At 37.6% G+C, this 17,071-nt stretch overlaps 1 protein-coding gene across 6 annotated transcripts in view; it reads right to left on the reverse strand.

Moving 5' to 3' along the window:
• Window positions 1-17,071, reverse strand: part of TSPAN12 (tetraspanin 12) — a 67,967-nt gene that overhangs the window by 1,895 nt on the left and 49,001 nt on the right. For all 6 annotated transcript variants that reach the window (XM_036905672.2, XM_036905668.2, XM_057504703.1 and 3 more), the window contains one exon: window positions 15,684-15,827. In XM_036905672.2, the coding sequence (XP_036761567.2) occupies window positions 15,684-15,827 (144 nt within the window). The remainder of the gene's footprint in view (window positions 1-15,683; window positions 15,828-17,071) is intronic.

The raw sequence follows: 17,071 nt of genomic DNA on the forward strand, positions 1-17,071 counted from the left end.
CTGAAACATGCTGGTGGGTGGAAATCAGTCTATTCCCCTCTTCCTAAGCCCCATATGCATACATACCTCTGTCCACTGCCTGTCACAGAAATACACATAGGGGAATTTAAGGCATGACATAAAGTTCTAGTTCTACCAGGTAAGGGTTTTAAAGCTCTTTAGCTCTCCTATAGACTAGAGACATCTGATTTTAAAAGATTAGCAAGGATTTTTTTTGTGTGTTGTTGTAAGTACAAAAGACTAGGGAGTGCCTATAGTAGATACAGAAGAGAATTTTAAAAAAACAGAGAAAAAAATGTTAAGAGAAAGAAAAGCCACACTGAAGGAAAACTTGGGGGATGGGAATAAAAGGAGGTAGAATGTGACTAATTATTGTCATTAAGTCACCTCTCAGGTGAGCAAAGCATAGGTGACCTGCCATGTCTATTGAATCCACAGCAAATAAATGATAATACACTCTTCTAAAGGGAAACTGATTCTCAACTAAGGTGAAAATCTAGGAGAATTTTATAAAAATAACAAATTTCAAACAAATCCTTGAAGATCCTCAGATTTTACTCTACTTGGAAGAGGTATGTGCTGGTTCCTCAAGTCCCACAGGCAACATTAAGGAAGCCAGTTGATGCCTGCACAGAGGATGGGTTGCATCATGGGAGAGGAACCTAAGCTCAGGGAACCCTAATATTTTATAAGGGACAGTATGCATATTTGTCCTTTGCATCAGACAGAGACATTATCTTTATTATACTGGACAGTAAATCTGCCCTTTTCTCTGGAGAAAGATCCTACTTCTATCTTCAAGGCTATTTTTCATGCAAAACCTTTGAAAAGACAGTGTAGAACAAAGACAGCTAGCACCTCTGCTTATCAGACATGCAGAAATACAAGAGAAACATGGAAAATCAGTTTTCAACAATGAGAACTTGATTTTTTTAAGTTTTTGTTCTGAGTTTGGGGTAAAAGTGACACAGGGGTAAATGCTGAGGCAGCTACTTGAATAAAAATAACCAGAAAAGTATTTAAATAACTGTCCCCTTGTTTTCTTCTTCAGATTCCACACACACAAAAAAAAGCACAACTAAACCAAGGAAGGCAAGATTACTGAATCAGTTGTTAATTTGTTCATTATATTGGAGGGGAGGAGTGAATAATAATAGATTTCCAAAGACACTGATCAGTAACTATATCCCAATAAGTCATTAGTCTCAAGAAATACAATCATGTAAAGCTAGTCACAGACACATCCCAATAACTATATTATCTGGTTTACCATGTATACAAATCAACAGCAAAAGATAAGCAAAGTTTCATCAACTTCACCAAGAATGAAAATATTTATAATTTAATACTACTTAACATTGGTTTAATGAAATCACTTCTTTGGCCATCTTACTTATTTAATGCACACACAAATAAAGCATGTCACGTGCACACGTACACACACATTCTGTGAGAAACCAAAATAGATATCACAAGAAGACAACTCACCAAAGTTCAAAGACTCTTCAGAGTTCTACTCAGCCAGTCTATTAGAGTCCATTCACTCTTACGTTTGTGTGCCATTCTAATAAGCGTCCTCAGATGACACTGAGTAGAATAACGAGTAAGATCACTCTGAATTTCAAATCCCTGCTCTGCTATTTAGGAAGCTATGTGACTTTGGGCAAGCTATTTATTCTCTTGGAGCTTTAATTTTCTCATGTGAAAACATAGATAATAATAGTGCCTACCTGTTTGGGATGCTGGAAGAATCAAATGAATAAACACATTGAAACACCTAGAATGGGGCCTAGTATGTGTTAAGCGTTCAGTAGGTGTCAGCTCTTCTCTGGTGTGTCAGCCCACAGAAGGTAAGAAAGCTCAAATTGAAATAGATAGAAAAATCTATGAGAAGCAGGTATTAGTGGATAAGCATAAGGTACAACACTTTTAACAAGACTATGAAAATGCCAAAATCACTGCATTGTGTCACCACTGAATACTGATGCAACAGCCCTTGTCCAAAAGAGCCGAGGTGGCTGTCACTGGTTTTCAGGACAGGGAAGCACCTATCCAAAATGATTAGTTGTCACTGAGACATTATATCACGAGTCTTCTCATTAAGCAGAGAACAATTTAAAATAGTTTGGAAAGAGTTACATTTAAAGATAGTTAAGCTTAAAAAGTTTAGCTTCAGACATTTGGTAAATTAATGTATATGGACATAAAATGTAGCATCAGTGCCAAGTAATGCAGTGCCTGCTCAACATATCTATCTTAAACAAAACTGATATAAGAGGCTGTAGATTATATTTAATTGATTCCTTACCTATGTTCTCAGGACTTAGTATAAAGATGGAAATTTAATGAATAAAGGAAGAATTAGTGTGGGCCTATTAATATTTTGGTAATAATAATTAAATTTCAGAATTAAAGGTACACCAGGAGAGAAAAAACTGTGCTGATGATTCAGGCCTGGGAACGGCTCCAAGTCATTCGTCATTTGATTTTTACCTTTTCAGTAGTCCCTGGCGTTTAAATTTTACCCATACAGTTCTTCCTATTGTCTTAAGATCCCCCACCCCTTTTGGATAATTCATTTTAACCTGAAAACCTGTGCAGGAAAGGCAGTATTTCTTTTTACATCTGTGAATAAAATAAAGCAGAGATTATTAACTAAGCTACAGTCTACTGTGCTTCATATTCTGGCATTGGGGACCGTATTTCAATTTTATTTTAAACAATCACATTTATTTTAAGAAGGTATAGTAAATTATATTATCCAGAATGGTTTGGCAATGTGATATATTAGTTAACACTGAACATTCTGGAGTAGGAGGAGACCTTGGAAGTCAATGAATTCACCTTTTTAACATTTAAAACATGGCTAAAAAGCACTTCTAGAATAACATCAGCAAAACTGGCAGGAAAGGGACCTGTGAATGTCTCTCCTCCATATGAGCAATGAAAGCACTAGCAAAAATTGTCAGAATCAACTTTTTTAGAACTCTGAAAATTAAGCAAAGGCTTTCAGTAATCTGAGATTTATTTAAGAGAAGCACCTGAGTCTCAGTAAGAACAGCAAGCTTTGTAGCAGTTTAACTGGAGCTGTTCCCATCTCCCGCTCCCCAGCTCTGCAGTAGCCTTGAAAATTAACAGCTCACAGTTATGGTGAAAACCAGGGGCCTGGAAGCCAGAGACAGCAGAATAGGGTTATAATTCCTTCAAAACCTTGACATTCTCAGGGAACTGTCACTATTTGTCCCACCTGGTGGTTTCAGGAAGACCTTGCTTGCAAGCCTGACTTTATCTGAACCTGACCTGCAGCTCTATCAGGGTGGATGGCCTTTCCCGTGGGAGTGCTTGCCAAAGCCCCAGAAGCACCTGTGAACGCTGAGGCTGCCCGAGGCAGGGGTAACAGTTACACACAATGAGCGAGTCAGAGAGCTTGACGGGAGAAGCTGGGAGGACCAGGAGTCTTGGCAAAGCTGTGGTATATCCACGCGGATCTAGAAAGTCACAGAGGTGAGCTGAGCTCATGCCCAGGGAGTGCGCAGGCGACGGAAGCTCTGGCAAGGCCGTAAGATCGCACCTCTGCCTATACGTGAGGCTCTGTGCAGCCTTGGCAAACGCTGGAAAAGTTGCTCATTCCTGGAATCTAAGGAAATCACTAGTTCATTCAATGACTGACTGCTAAGCTAACTGAGCAGAGACTTCAATGGTCACACAAGACAAAGACTTTACAGAGTTAGTTGGGGAAAATCATTAATGAACAAACAATAACTTTAGGGAGAGAGGAAAATCTGATTCCCAGAGTTTCTACATCATATTATTTAAAAGGTCTAGGTCTCAACAGAAACAAAAATTACAAGATATGCAAAGAAACAAGAAAGTATGGCTCATGTACACACAAAATGAGCCATCAAAGAAAGAGCACTTCCAACGAGCACAGGAACTCCTGCTTCACCAGCCAGCCCTGCCCAAGCCTGGGCAAAAGCAGCTCTGGCCGCGCGTTTCCTGGCTGGAATCTGTGTTCTTAGCGAGACGCCCCGGGTCCCAGCGCCGCCCTCACATGATCCCTTGTCATGGCGCAGGGAGCCTTTATCTGAGGGGTCGGCGCTTCCCCTTTCACCACTCTCTCTCTCTTCTCCAGACTAAGTGTTCTTAGTCCTTCAAGTTTTCCCAATATATATATATTGCATCGTCCTGATGACCTCTTTGTGGACTGTGCGGACTTTGTCAGTGTTTTGAAAATAACGCTGATTTTTACTTTAGAAAACTAGAGAATGCAATGAAATACTGAGACAACCACAACTGTTGTGAATGGGGTTGGATTCCATGAAAAAAGTTTTTTAGGTGTCCCAGAGGCGTGGACGTGGGATTGTATCATACAGCAGATAGTCAGAGCCTGGCCTCCTTCCAGGTCGCTGGGCCCTGAAGATGGCCTCCATGTGGAGGTGGCAAGAGACCTAGTTAGAGTCCTCATTTTTTCTAACAGTATGTCAGTCTTTTTACTTTTGGGAAGATTTGTGAAAAACAATATCGGAGCTATATCCCCAGGTAATTTAGAATACTAAATAGAAAATCCCACTAGAAAAAACTACTTCAGAATTTTGCTCCCTTTGAAAAATTAGAATATTTGATTTTTTACCATTGAAATCATTCAGTTGATTATGGCTGCTTTTGACCTGGGTTTTCAGAAAGCTCAAAGGCGTATACAAAACTCCACAACAGCAACCCTGTTTGCCTCATGTGAATGTCTAATTACTCTTTCCCTAGTCCAGATTTTCCAGGGCTGTTTATGTTTTATCATTAATTCATGTTATCTTTTTTGTTGTATGCTACATTAAATCCTTTAATAAAAAAGATACAGGGCATATAAATAGAGTATTTTTTACATAGATAATATATAAAATAGAGTATATATTATATATTTTATATATAATATCATATATATAAAATATAATATAGTGTGTATATGTAACATAGTATATAGTAAAACATATAGTTTGTATATTTATATAAAATATAAGTAAAAGCACAAATCTATACTACACACAATTTATTACTTCTTTGATGACTTAAAAGGTATGGCAGAAATTTACAACATATTAGATATCATCAGTAAACCATTTAAATATTTACTTTAAGTTAAGGATTAACTTCCCAAAAGAATATTCCTTTTCTTGGGAAGACATTATTTTTCCAGATTTCTGTGAATAAAATAATTATCTCCCTCGGCCACTCCCTAAATTCTTCATAGAGACAGCTCCAAGGTTTATGGTCCATTCTGTATTATCCTCACTGAAGTAATTCAGTCTGAACATACATAACTTGTGAGCTTATTTTGAACCAACTGAAAAATCACGCATAAGGTTTACACTTTTCAGTGTAAACTTGGATACTTTTGTTGAAAAGAAAGGTATTCAGTCTATAGAAAAAAAATACAAATGTGCCTCTATATAACCTATTGTACTATTCACAGATATTTAGCTGCATAAACAAACATTTCTGTTAAATGAGTCAAAGAGGAAATAGAAATGTTAAAGTTGAAAACTGCATTCCACTTTTCAAAGTGTGTTTTATTCTGAATAGGAAAGAACTGAATTGAACTTATTTGCTTTCCTCAAACTAAAATATTATGAGTTGCTTTACCATAAATATGTTTCATTCCTAAATAAAGCTATGTTAAGCCATAGGATTAACCTCAGATAATTCAAAGGTATGAGTAAGACATATTGGCTAACCTACTTTATTTGCTGTAATATTAAAATTCTGGTCAATTATTAACTGTAAATAATAACACTATCTTTTTATCAGAGAAAAACCACCAGTTCCTAATTTCCTGGGATCTGTTTGAAGGCATGTCAGAATGCCTCATTTCACTAGAGGAAATTATAAACATGAATTTTTCTATGATCTATCTCTAGAATGAGTCTCTAAAATTGGAAGAACACCCATGGCTTTTCACTACTCAATATTCACAGGCCGCATGAAAAAATTACACCGACTTCCAATGTGCTTATGAAGATATAGTATAAATAAAACCTAGGTGCCAATACATGACAGTATTAATAATTTTGTAATTGATTTTTGGTAATAAACATGACTCTCGAGTCTGAAATGACTGTGTTAATTATCAGGTACAAGTATATAATCTTCAGCCCTATTTCTTCTAAAATTTAAAAATTGAATGATAGCAGTTCATGGGTTCATGAGCTTTAACAGGTTGGACCAAAAGTTCTCCACTGATACCCACAAGCTCTGCAGGGAAATAAATGCTTCCTTAAAGGCAATTAAACAGCAAGTAATAAAATTCACCACAGGACTTTTCTATTCTCTGAAGAGTCAACCAAACCCTTGCATAGGAGATGCAGAAGAAAAAGTCTTCTTATTTCTTAATAACAACAGGGTCTCATATCTCATTTAATCCTCACAGTAGCCCCATTATCTAATAGGCAGAATCATCAGATTTAAGGGACTGCAGTTACTGAATATTTTTCATTTTTATATTTTTAAAATGCTGTTATAAAGAAACTAAAGTAAAAAAACCCAGAGGGTGCTGTTCTCCCTGATGAGGCCAATTCCTGCAGCAGGCGTGCCCTGACTAAGCAGAACATTTACAAACTGCTCATGCAAACACTGTCTTTCACTGGGCCCTTTTGTCCATCTAAATGTTCATCTATCAGAAGTGGGAAGGTGTTAAAACAAGCAAAGTAGGAAACCACATGAAGCACCCAAAACCTTGACCTGAAAATTTACCTTCAGCCAGCACAAGTACTATAGCCAGAAGATGCATCCTCTCCCATCATTACCAGCAAAAGCAGGTGCAAGTTGGCTAGTTAAAAATCTCATCACAGATCGCTAATTTTTCTATCTACTTTAATAAATAAATTAATAAATTACTGTTATTATTGTCATTAGCAACTACTGTGCATTGAACATTTGTGTTTATTATGTGCCAAGTGGTTTTCAAAGGGTTTCTCATCAAGTAGCTTGATTTATCTTTGGAATAGTGTAATGAGGCAGGTACTATTATTATCTCACTTAACAGATAGGGAAATTGAGGTTTAGAAGTGAAAAAAAAGTCTACAAACCCTCAGCTTGCTTCTCCTCATGTATTCCACACCTCAGAACTTCAGTGTTGAAAAGTTATGGGCTTTGGCATCAAATAGACCTAGGCTCCATAGCTGACTAGCTCTAAATAGCTTGCTTAGCTTTTTTGTGCCTCACTTTTCTCTTCGGTTAACTAGAGATAATGTACATTCATAGAAATATTTTAGGGCTTAAATGTCATAATAGATATAAAATGCTCATTCATAGAGCTACATAAATGTGTATCCTATTTGAAAAATCCAATGTCTACTTTTCAATCCCTAATTTGCTTTAAATCTCAGCTATTACTGGTAGATATACTGCACACAGGAACTATTCTAAGGGCTACTCACTCTTCAAATAACCCTGAGATGGGTACTCCGGTTTATTCTCATGTTATAGCTGAGGAAAATGAAGTACAAACAAGTTTTTTAAAAAAAACTTGCCCAAGGTTACATAGCCAGTTAGAAGTAGAGCAAAGATTTAACCCAAAGAATCTGGTTTCTCAGTCTAGTCCTAACCTCTGAACCACGCTTCCTCACTAAGGAAAATCCATTCCTAAAATCTCCTTCTTTGACTTTTAGGACACTGCTTTCCATTTCTTCCCTGTCTACAACAGATGTCTCCTTCCCTGCCCTTACGTGTTGCCATTCTCCAACTTCTGTCCTCTGCCACATACACGACACTCTCTCTTTGTGTGGTCGTACCATGCATTCATTGACTCATATATGCTGATAACACCCACTGTGCAAACTGTTAGCCCCCCAAACGTACCCAGTCTGTTCTCCACATCTGCATAGTAATTGACGTCCCCTCCGGGAACACAGCCTGCTAGCTGGAGACCACATTTCCCAGCCTCCCTTGCAGCTAAGCACAGCCATGTGAGCCCTCCCCTGCTGACTGGAACTTCAGAGAAACAAAAGCAACTCTGGAAGACAGGTATTACAGCAGGTGAAGCTGTCTTACCTACCATCCTGGGTCCCTGGATGACCTAGTACAGCAGAACTGCCTGGCAGCCTGGATCACCTACCTGGTTTATGACAGAGAAACAGACTCGCATGTTATTCAAGCCATTGCATTTGGAGTTAGCTCTTCCTCTAATTAGCACACACAAAGCCCGTATCTCTGGCTGAGTTCTGTCTCCTGAGCTTCATATTTCTTCCTGGATTTCTGTACATGGCACACCTGACAGGAACATTGAATCCTGCATTTCCAAAATGGAATTAATCAAATCCAACCTCTCCCCGCAATGAATGGCTTCTTCATCTATCCAGTATTCAAGTCCAAGTCAAGTGTCCTTGAAGCTTCCCTGACACTCACTCCCCACACCTCCTTCATCATTCTGTTCCTTCTTTCCTTAAATATCTTTCACCTTCATCCCCTCCTCTCCAGCCTCAATGGCACCACCTGAATTCAGCCCTTCTAATCACTCCCATGAATTACCTACAATGGTTTCCTAACTCTCTTCGCTGCCTCAACACCGAATACTCATTTCAATTCATTCTCCACAATGCGGATATGATTTTTAAGCACAAATCCAAAATTGTTACTTTGTGAGGTGCTTTTTCAGGTCAAAATATTATAATAGATTTCATATCAGTCAATTCTAAAGACAGAATTTTCAAGTCTTTACTGAAAAAGCAGGAGAAGAAAAGTTGTTTGAATAGTGAATAGGTAATAGGAAGCTCACAATTGAACCATATCAGAAAGAGAGTGAAAGAAAAGAAGGCATTTGTATACCTGAAGTGAAACTTGCAGAATAGTTCAAGGCCCGATTAGATCAAGCAAAGCCTGAAGATAAAAGGGATTTTCCTGCCACCAAACCTAAATGGTCCTGCAGGGCTTTTCAATGATAAAACAGCTACCACCTCAAGTCAGAGTCAACCTGTCCCCTGCCTGTGTTGCTGAGGAGATAATGAAGTCAGCAGAGGCAGGAGGGATTTGACTTTATGTAAAAGAACCCTGAGAATGGAACTTCTTGGGGATATTCCATCTAAATAACCACTGAGCCTGAAAGCTGCCTACTGTTTCCTATCTGGGCAGGAGATTCGGTGTGTGTTTATCTGAGAACAGACCTTCATTATTAATAAATCAGAATCCCATGACTACTCCATCCTAAGCCTCACATTTGTGAGCTGTCTGCCTTTTTATTTAGCAATGCATAACTCACAGAACTCAGTATAAAACCATGCGTTCAGGACATACAGAGCTCTTCATAATCCTCTGTCTGCCCTGTCCAGCCCTGTCCACTTGGCCCTCCTCATGCACTGTTCTCCAGCGGTGTGGTTTTGCTTCCAGCTCAACTTTGCACCAGGGCCTCTCTGCTTGGAATGCCCTTTGTGGCCCCAGGCTGCTTGCTGACACCTGCTTATCTAAGATTGGAAGCCCAGTGAGTTAGTGCTCCGTCCTGTGCTCCCACTGCAAATCCCAAACAGAAACACAATAGCAATTAAGGATTGCCTACCCTATGTCAGGCTCCTTCTTGTGCCAAAATTCAAGACAATCCAATTCCTACATCTTATTCTAGCCACTGACAGTGAGGATCATTACTCTGCAGATTTGACTAACTGTACATTAGTGCAGCTGCTGTTATCTCTTACTTCCTGCCTTAGACTTCTCTTTCAACCCTTGCTCCTCATTTTGTTTCCAGTGTGGCAATTTACTTGATCTTAAGAAGAATCACACTAGTAACTTAAGAGCAGGTATACTTGAAAGAAAATAATCAACCCCATAATTATGTAGAGCTTGCCAGAAGGCCACACCCCTATTCCCCATCATGCCCTTTCATACTTACAACATTCACACCTCTACTTCTGGCTCAGAAGTGCTGAAGAAATACTTATGTGCTTAAGATATTGTGTGTGAAAATTATAAAATAAAAGTAGCTTCTATTAGTCAAAACATAGTATTGACACAATTTTTAAATTGGTCAAAGATGTTAACACTAGAAGAGTGTTAGCAAACAGTGTTGAGATACTCCCTAGGAAAAAAATACATACATAGATTATAAAACAAATACCATTTGCCAAGGACAGCAGGAAGAAGATCCCCAGTTTAGGTGAGGCCAGCAGCATGAATTCTTGGCTCTCAGCTCACAGAGCAGCTAACACACAACTGAGAGGATACAAACCACAAACAGCCCATCCCACATGGTTCTCTATGAACTGCCCCCACCTTTAACCTGGAGGAGGACCCCTACATGTCCATTTACTGTCTGTGCACACTGGAGACCTACACATACTTGTCATCATCTGGGGTCTTTGTCCTGTGAGCCACAACTCACAGACAAAGATCATCTCCCTTCACAAATGCCCCCTGCCCTTCTCCCTCTCCCTACTTATAGATGTTTTCTGTTACTCAGAGAAGAAATAAACAACCATCTACAGAGGCAGAAATGGTTTGAGCAACACAATTTGTCACAAAGCAAATTATTAAGAGCATTTAACATTCAAACTCAACGCCACATGGAATAGTCTAAAGGACAAGTGCCCCAAAGACACGCAGCGGGAGAAAACCATCTCTGTCCTTACATAAACCTCTGCAGATACTGGTTTTCTGAAGAAGCAGCCAATATCTTTTAACAGTAGTCTTCCTCCTAGCTACAAAACCAAGAAATGTGTCTTTAGGAGTACATTTTACTTGACTCTCTGTCCCTCTTTATTTCATATTTTGCACTGATCCTCTTGAACTATGGCCTGTCATGAGTCTGTTTACTTCCATTTACTTTTCTGGGCATGGCATACAGAGTTGGAAAATGGCATTTCAGTCTCTTTAAGGAGATGTTTATGCTTCCTTTCCTGTCTGAGATAGCAAAACACTTTAATTATTATCTACAACTGTGTCCTTCACCATTTTAGATATAGAACCCCAAGAACAGTTGAAAACTATGGATGCTAGTCACTGAAAGAAATGCATATAAAATATTGAAAACAACGGCGGCAGTTATCACTTTTCCCTTGAAGCCCACCTAAGTGGGGCAACAGGTCCATGGGCAAGAGTCTCCGCACTTCAAAGACTTTTTCTCTACCAGCCTCTGTCTTCTTCTTTCCTTCTGTTTTTCTTCTCCAGATAAAGTCTAGACACAGAACTTTAGTAACAGATATGGTGGAAAACTCAGCAGGTGAAAGAAGAGATGCCTAACAGTCCTGTATCTTACCAACCGAAACTCTGAAGTCTCACTGAGGCCAAGTTTCACATGTGATATTTGGAAAGTATGGTTACAGAAACAAACCAATCAACAGGCGGGTAAGCAGTCAGTAACAACTACCCAGGCCACCTCTGTGTGGACTTTTGCACTTGCAGCTCCCTAGACTCAAAAAAATACTCTGCAACAGATGTTTGCACATCTGCATCCTTCTCATCAACTGGTCTCAGTTAAGCACCACCTCCAAAGAGAACCTATTCCTTGCCTACCATCCAATCTAATGCAGTATCCTCACCAATAAAGCCATTCTCCAGCACATGACCCTGTTCAGAGTCTTCAAAGTGCTTACTACCACCTGGAATTATTTTTTATTGCTCTTTGTCCTTGCTAAATGTCTATGTCCCTAACTAGAATATAAGTTAAAAGAGTGGAAAGGTTTTTGTCTGCAACATTTTGCACTATCAGAATGTAAATATCAGTATTTACAATACCTGGAGCCCAGCAGGTCCTCACAAAATATTTTGAATGAATGAATCTGATGGAAACAAATTGAAGGCTGAAGATATTTTCACCTGTGATTTTTTAAAAATCTATACTTTTATATAAGTATGTAGTTCATTATAGGTATTTGAGGAGCTGTGTACCAAACCCAGCAATACCTCTGATGGGAATGTTTCTAAGATGTGCAATTGTTGCTAAGTTTCTGCTCTGTCATTTTTCACAGGTTTCAAATGTGTCATAAAATATTATTGGGTCAGGGACTATGCAGGCCACCAGATGGTTGAGAATGATTTATTTCCTTGATTTCAGTCTACTGAAGAATGATTGCAGGAAAAAAGCCAGTTCTTATCTCTGAGCTTACAGAATATGGAAAAAAAGGGACCTTGAAGTTCATCTAGTCTAGATTCACTCTTAATTTAAAAAACTCATTCTACCCACCAGTGGCATGAGTATCTGACCTTGACTTTAGTATTTTTAGTGATGAGACACTCACTCACTATTTTACAAGAGAATTTGTATCACAGTTGGAAGGATTTTGATGAGCAAGGTCTTCCTTCTACTGATTCAAAGTTTCCTTCCTGTAAATTCTGGCCCTTGGTGCATCAGTGAGTAAATCTAGTTCCTGTTCTGAATGATGAACTATGAAACATTTGAAGACATCTAAAATATCTCCTCTTAGCATTTGCTACTTCAGAATAAACATCCTAAACACCTCCAGCCATGTCTCACTGGTTCTTCCTTGTAGGCCCCTCATCTTCCAGGTGGATGATCTCTGGGCACACAGCAATCAGGAAACATATGTTCTCCAGGGCAAAGTGGAATTAAGTCTTATTTTTAATGATCGATTTAATTGTATTTAAAGTATAATTAGCCATAAAACTACTAAGCGGTGATCCACTTTTCTAAGTCAACTATGCATATAATTATGCACTACAGCACTACCAACATTAGTATCTGTTATTAATTGTAAACACAAAAGCAGAATGAACCTCCATCTCTGCTGGAAGTCTGTCTAAAGAACATCTCATAATATAAGTAATAGAATGACATTGTCATAATGACAATGCCAGCTTACTACTGAAAGTCTTTTGATGAAAATGTGAAAAAAACTTAAAATAATCACACCATCAGTTTGCACAGGTACAATAGTGTGGCTTTTTTCAATCTTAAAATTCATGGAACAAGCAATTATAAACATCCTGAAAGAAAAGCATCACAATATAAATACTACCAATGAAAATAGTATTTTCTAAGTGAAAATAATCTAAGATGAACTAGTAAAATGAATTGCATTTTTACAACAGAAAAATTTTATTACATATTTAAATGAATATTTTCCAACAAAATAGGGTAAAAGTGAAATGAATTTATGCAGATTCAGAGTTTGTGGGAAGATCTGGCAAATTGATTCACGTTCTGCCATTTTCAGGATCAATATTGATCAATAAGCATACTATTAATATTAATTACTATAGAAGGTGGAAATTATTATGTATGGTGGTATAGTCAATAATTTCTCACATTGATATTCCACTCCTAAAAACTAACAAATTGGATTAAGTTCACCCTAGGAAAGTTGGTAGGTTTCAATTCACGTATCTACATTTATATCTATACAGCCATCATTTGCTTCCTAAAAACTTAGTGGTAACTTATAATGTTTGCATATCCACAATTATGTCTGCACTCAATATTATCTTAGAAAATATTAAGCACTGTTTTCTGTTTTATGAAACAAACAAGACTAACTGATGAACTTGTTAATTGGCCATCCCTATTACAGACACCTGCTAATATTCAGCTTTCATCCGGAGAAAAAGATGTAGCATAATCACTGAAGAACTCAGGGACATTGACCCAATAATTCTTTGTTCAATATACAACACCTTGCATATTCTTTTTTCATCAAAGCCAAAAGGTTTTACTAAACATTATTTGGTTAAAATGATAACACCCAAAGACAATGCTTCCCAGTAGTGTGAGACATTACTAAAAGTATTTTACTTACCTGTTAAAATAAACACTTATCCAGTTGTTTGGACAATTCTTGTTATGAATTGAGTTGTGTCCCCCCCACATGCATATGTCAAGGTCCTAATCCCCAGTACCTCAGAATGTGATCTTATTTGGAAATAGAATTGTTGTAGATATAATGATTTAAGATAAGTTCGTAGTGAAGAAGGGTGGGTCCCTCATCCAATATGACTTGGTGTCCTTATGAAAGGGGGAAATTTGGAGACAGATGCAAACAGGAAAAATGCCATGTGAAGATGAAGGAAGAAATTGAGTGATGCTTCTACAAACCAAGGAATGCCAATGATTGCCATAGAACCACGGGAAGCTGAGGTGGAGGCGTAGAACACATTCTTCCTCATACCACTCAGAAGGAACCAAACTTGCTGACACCTTGAACTCAGATTCATAACCTTCACAATTGGGAGGCAATAAATATCTGTTGTTTAAGCCAATCACTCTGTGCTGTCTTGTTACAGCAGCTCTAGGGAACCAATACAATTCTGAGGCTCAAAAATACCAGGCACTCTTCTTTGTGTTATTCCTTCAGAGTTCAAAGCACTTTATTTTGAATATTGCTAAATGTGCCATAGTCTTGTTCTCTGAGATAAATATTTTTTAACAGCCGAAAACTACTCATATCTAAGACATGAAAAGAATGGATCATTTCTGTAGGTAATCCAGGATCTTTTTCAAATAAGTTAGTTTATACTTTAAGTTAATGAAACTGATGTTTATACAACTCCACAAACTGACTCTGGCAGCCTAAAAGATGTTCTGAATAATAATAGTATTTCCAGAGAAAAATATGTAACCTCTTAAGGTAACCATCTTGAAATATGTAAAAATACATGTTTCACAAATTCTAATGTGTTTTGTCTTAAAGCTTTATCTTTACAGCCATACTATATATATGTGTGTGTATGTGTGCTATATTGTGAATAGTGCTGTTACTTTATGTTAAGCCAGAAGTTTTCCATAGTGCTGTGTGATACCCAGGGACTTGACTGGAAGTTTGGCTGGGAAATGATCCCAACTCTTCAGCCTGAGCAGCTTCCCTTCCATCTGATTTACATTTTGAGCTTCCATTCTTGACCAAGACTGCAAATAAACTTTTTGTAAGGATGGAAATATCCTAGATCGGTGTTGTCCAATACAGGAGCCACTAGTTCCAAATAGCTTTTGAGCCCTTGAAATACAGCTAGTGCAACTGAGGAAATGAAATTTTAATTTAATTTAATTTAAATTTAATTTAAATAGCTACATGTAGCTACTGGATACTGTATGGGATGGTATAGATTATAATTTGAAATAGGATTCTGCTGGTAATGAAGTTTGAAAATCACCACTAAATATGAAGGAATAGGAAAACTTCTGATAACAAAGGTATAACTGATTATTCTGGTAAATTCTCCCAGGAAACACAAATATGCAACTTTCTTGGGTACGAGACACTTGATTATCATCCCAGTGAGCATCTAACTCCATCACATCAGCTAACTAAAGCTGACATCACTGATCGTTAGCCAGCAGGGGGAACCGAAGAGCACAGGACAGCATTCTCTCTGGAGAGTGAGATTGTTTCCCCTCTACATGTTTTAGTCTACGTGGAGGCCTAAAATACATACTCTGCTCAGGAACTCCAAAAGTTGTCTTCCCAAATATCCAGAGTTAGTTACGCACTCTGCATGTGCCTGTTTTCAAAAGACCCCCTAGGAGGCAGCAATGGAACTTCAGACAAGAGTTTACAATCCAATAAATTCTAAACCCTAGTCTTTTCCAATTCCCTTTGTTAAAATGTAGTTAGTATTCAGATGTTATATTGATTTTTAGCTTTATCCTGTTTCTTCACATATCAGAGAAAAATGTTAAGAGCCTTTGTGTTTAGACAGAAGAGGAAAATTTCATTGGCCCATTCCTTTATTCATAAGTTAACCACATGTGGCCTTACCTCCTGATAAAGGTCACTGAGATCTTCCTGGTGGGCCTGTTTGGAACATCCTGGGAATTCCTTAACACAACAGGAATCCGGGGGCCAGTCCATCTCTGTCATTTCCAACCAGTCGGTGAAATACACCACTCCACAGCACTTAAACTGCAAAAGAACAACTGGTCAGGCCCAGAAACTACAAAAATATTTTCTTAATTTATCAGAGATTAAACACTAGATTTCTTACATTTTTGTACCCAGAGCTAAACTCACTTCTTTCATCACCTAATAATACATGTACGTTCTACATCAAAGACAAACATGTAGTAAGGGGCTCCACAATAGAAGAGTTCTGAACAATAATGCCCGTAACACATGAGAACAGATCAGGCAGAACTGAGTCTCACTCCCCAGCTGCAAGGTCCTCTACAAATGATCATATAGCCACAGGGTTAATTTACTCACTAACACAACAAATAGCTGAAGTCTTCTATTTATCATGTAACCTCTTGGCCACTAAGGAATAGTTGATCAATCTATTTGCATATTACCTAGTTAACAATTTAACTACTTACAAAATTCATGTATTATATTAAAAGTTTCCATAATGTGTGTAGAAAGATTTGTTGACCAAAAAAGCCCACATCATAAAGATTAGCCAACTTGGATTCATTAGCCAGTAAAATTCCAAAACTGTTTGAGATATAAACACAGTTTTGGCCAACAAATTGGTATTCAACCAAGTGAGAGTCTTGAAACAAATTATCATATTCTATCACCACAATCTCAGAAGAAATGATGTGACTTCAGTCTAAGTAAAGTTGGATTTAAGATAAACTATGTTGCCTTTTTTCTTTTTTGTCTCATTTCACCAAAGATTAGCAAAAACTTTCTCTGATCAAGGACACAGATCTATGTCCAAGATTAACACTGTGTCATAAAATATCACAATCTACCATTGCAAAATTCAACTACGATCAATTTTGGAGAATTCTGCACTTCTCATCTAAAATGAAAAGAAAAATACTAAAAATGATTTTACATCTTTTCATTTACCTAAATATCTAATTTTTTAAAAGAAAAAAATCTCCTTCAGAGTACTTAAATGATGAATTACTGATGCTATGAGTTATACTAAGATTTTCCAAGAAACTTAAAAAATATTTTTAGTAGTTTCCTTTTACAAACTTGTTCTAAAAGCCATGAATATACCTGAACATCACAAATTAGGTCAAACATAATTTGACATTATATATTTTATGTAAGTTACAGTATCCATCAAAACGTATGTAGTAAAAAGACTTCAGTTTCTAAAAATCATAAACAACTACATTTCCAAGTCAGTATTTTTACATCCTTGCAGTCAGAGAAAACCCACTTCTCTCATTCCCTAATGACATGTGTTTTTC

The sequence above is a fragment of the Manis pentadactyla genome, chromosome 7 (assembly GCF_030020395.1).
Source record: "Manis pentadactyla isolate mManPen7 chromosome 7, mManPen7.hap1, whole genome shotgun sequence".
NCBI lineage: Eukaryota > Metazoa > Chordata > Mammalia > Pholidota > Manidae > Manis > Manis pentadactyla.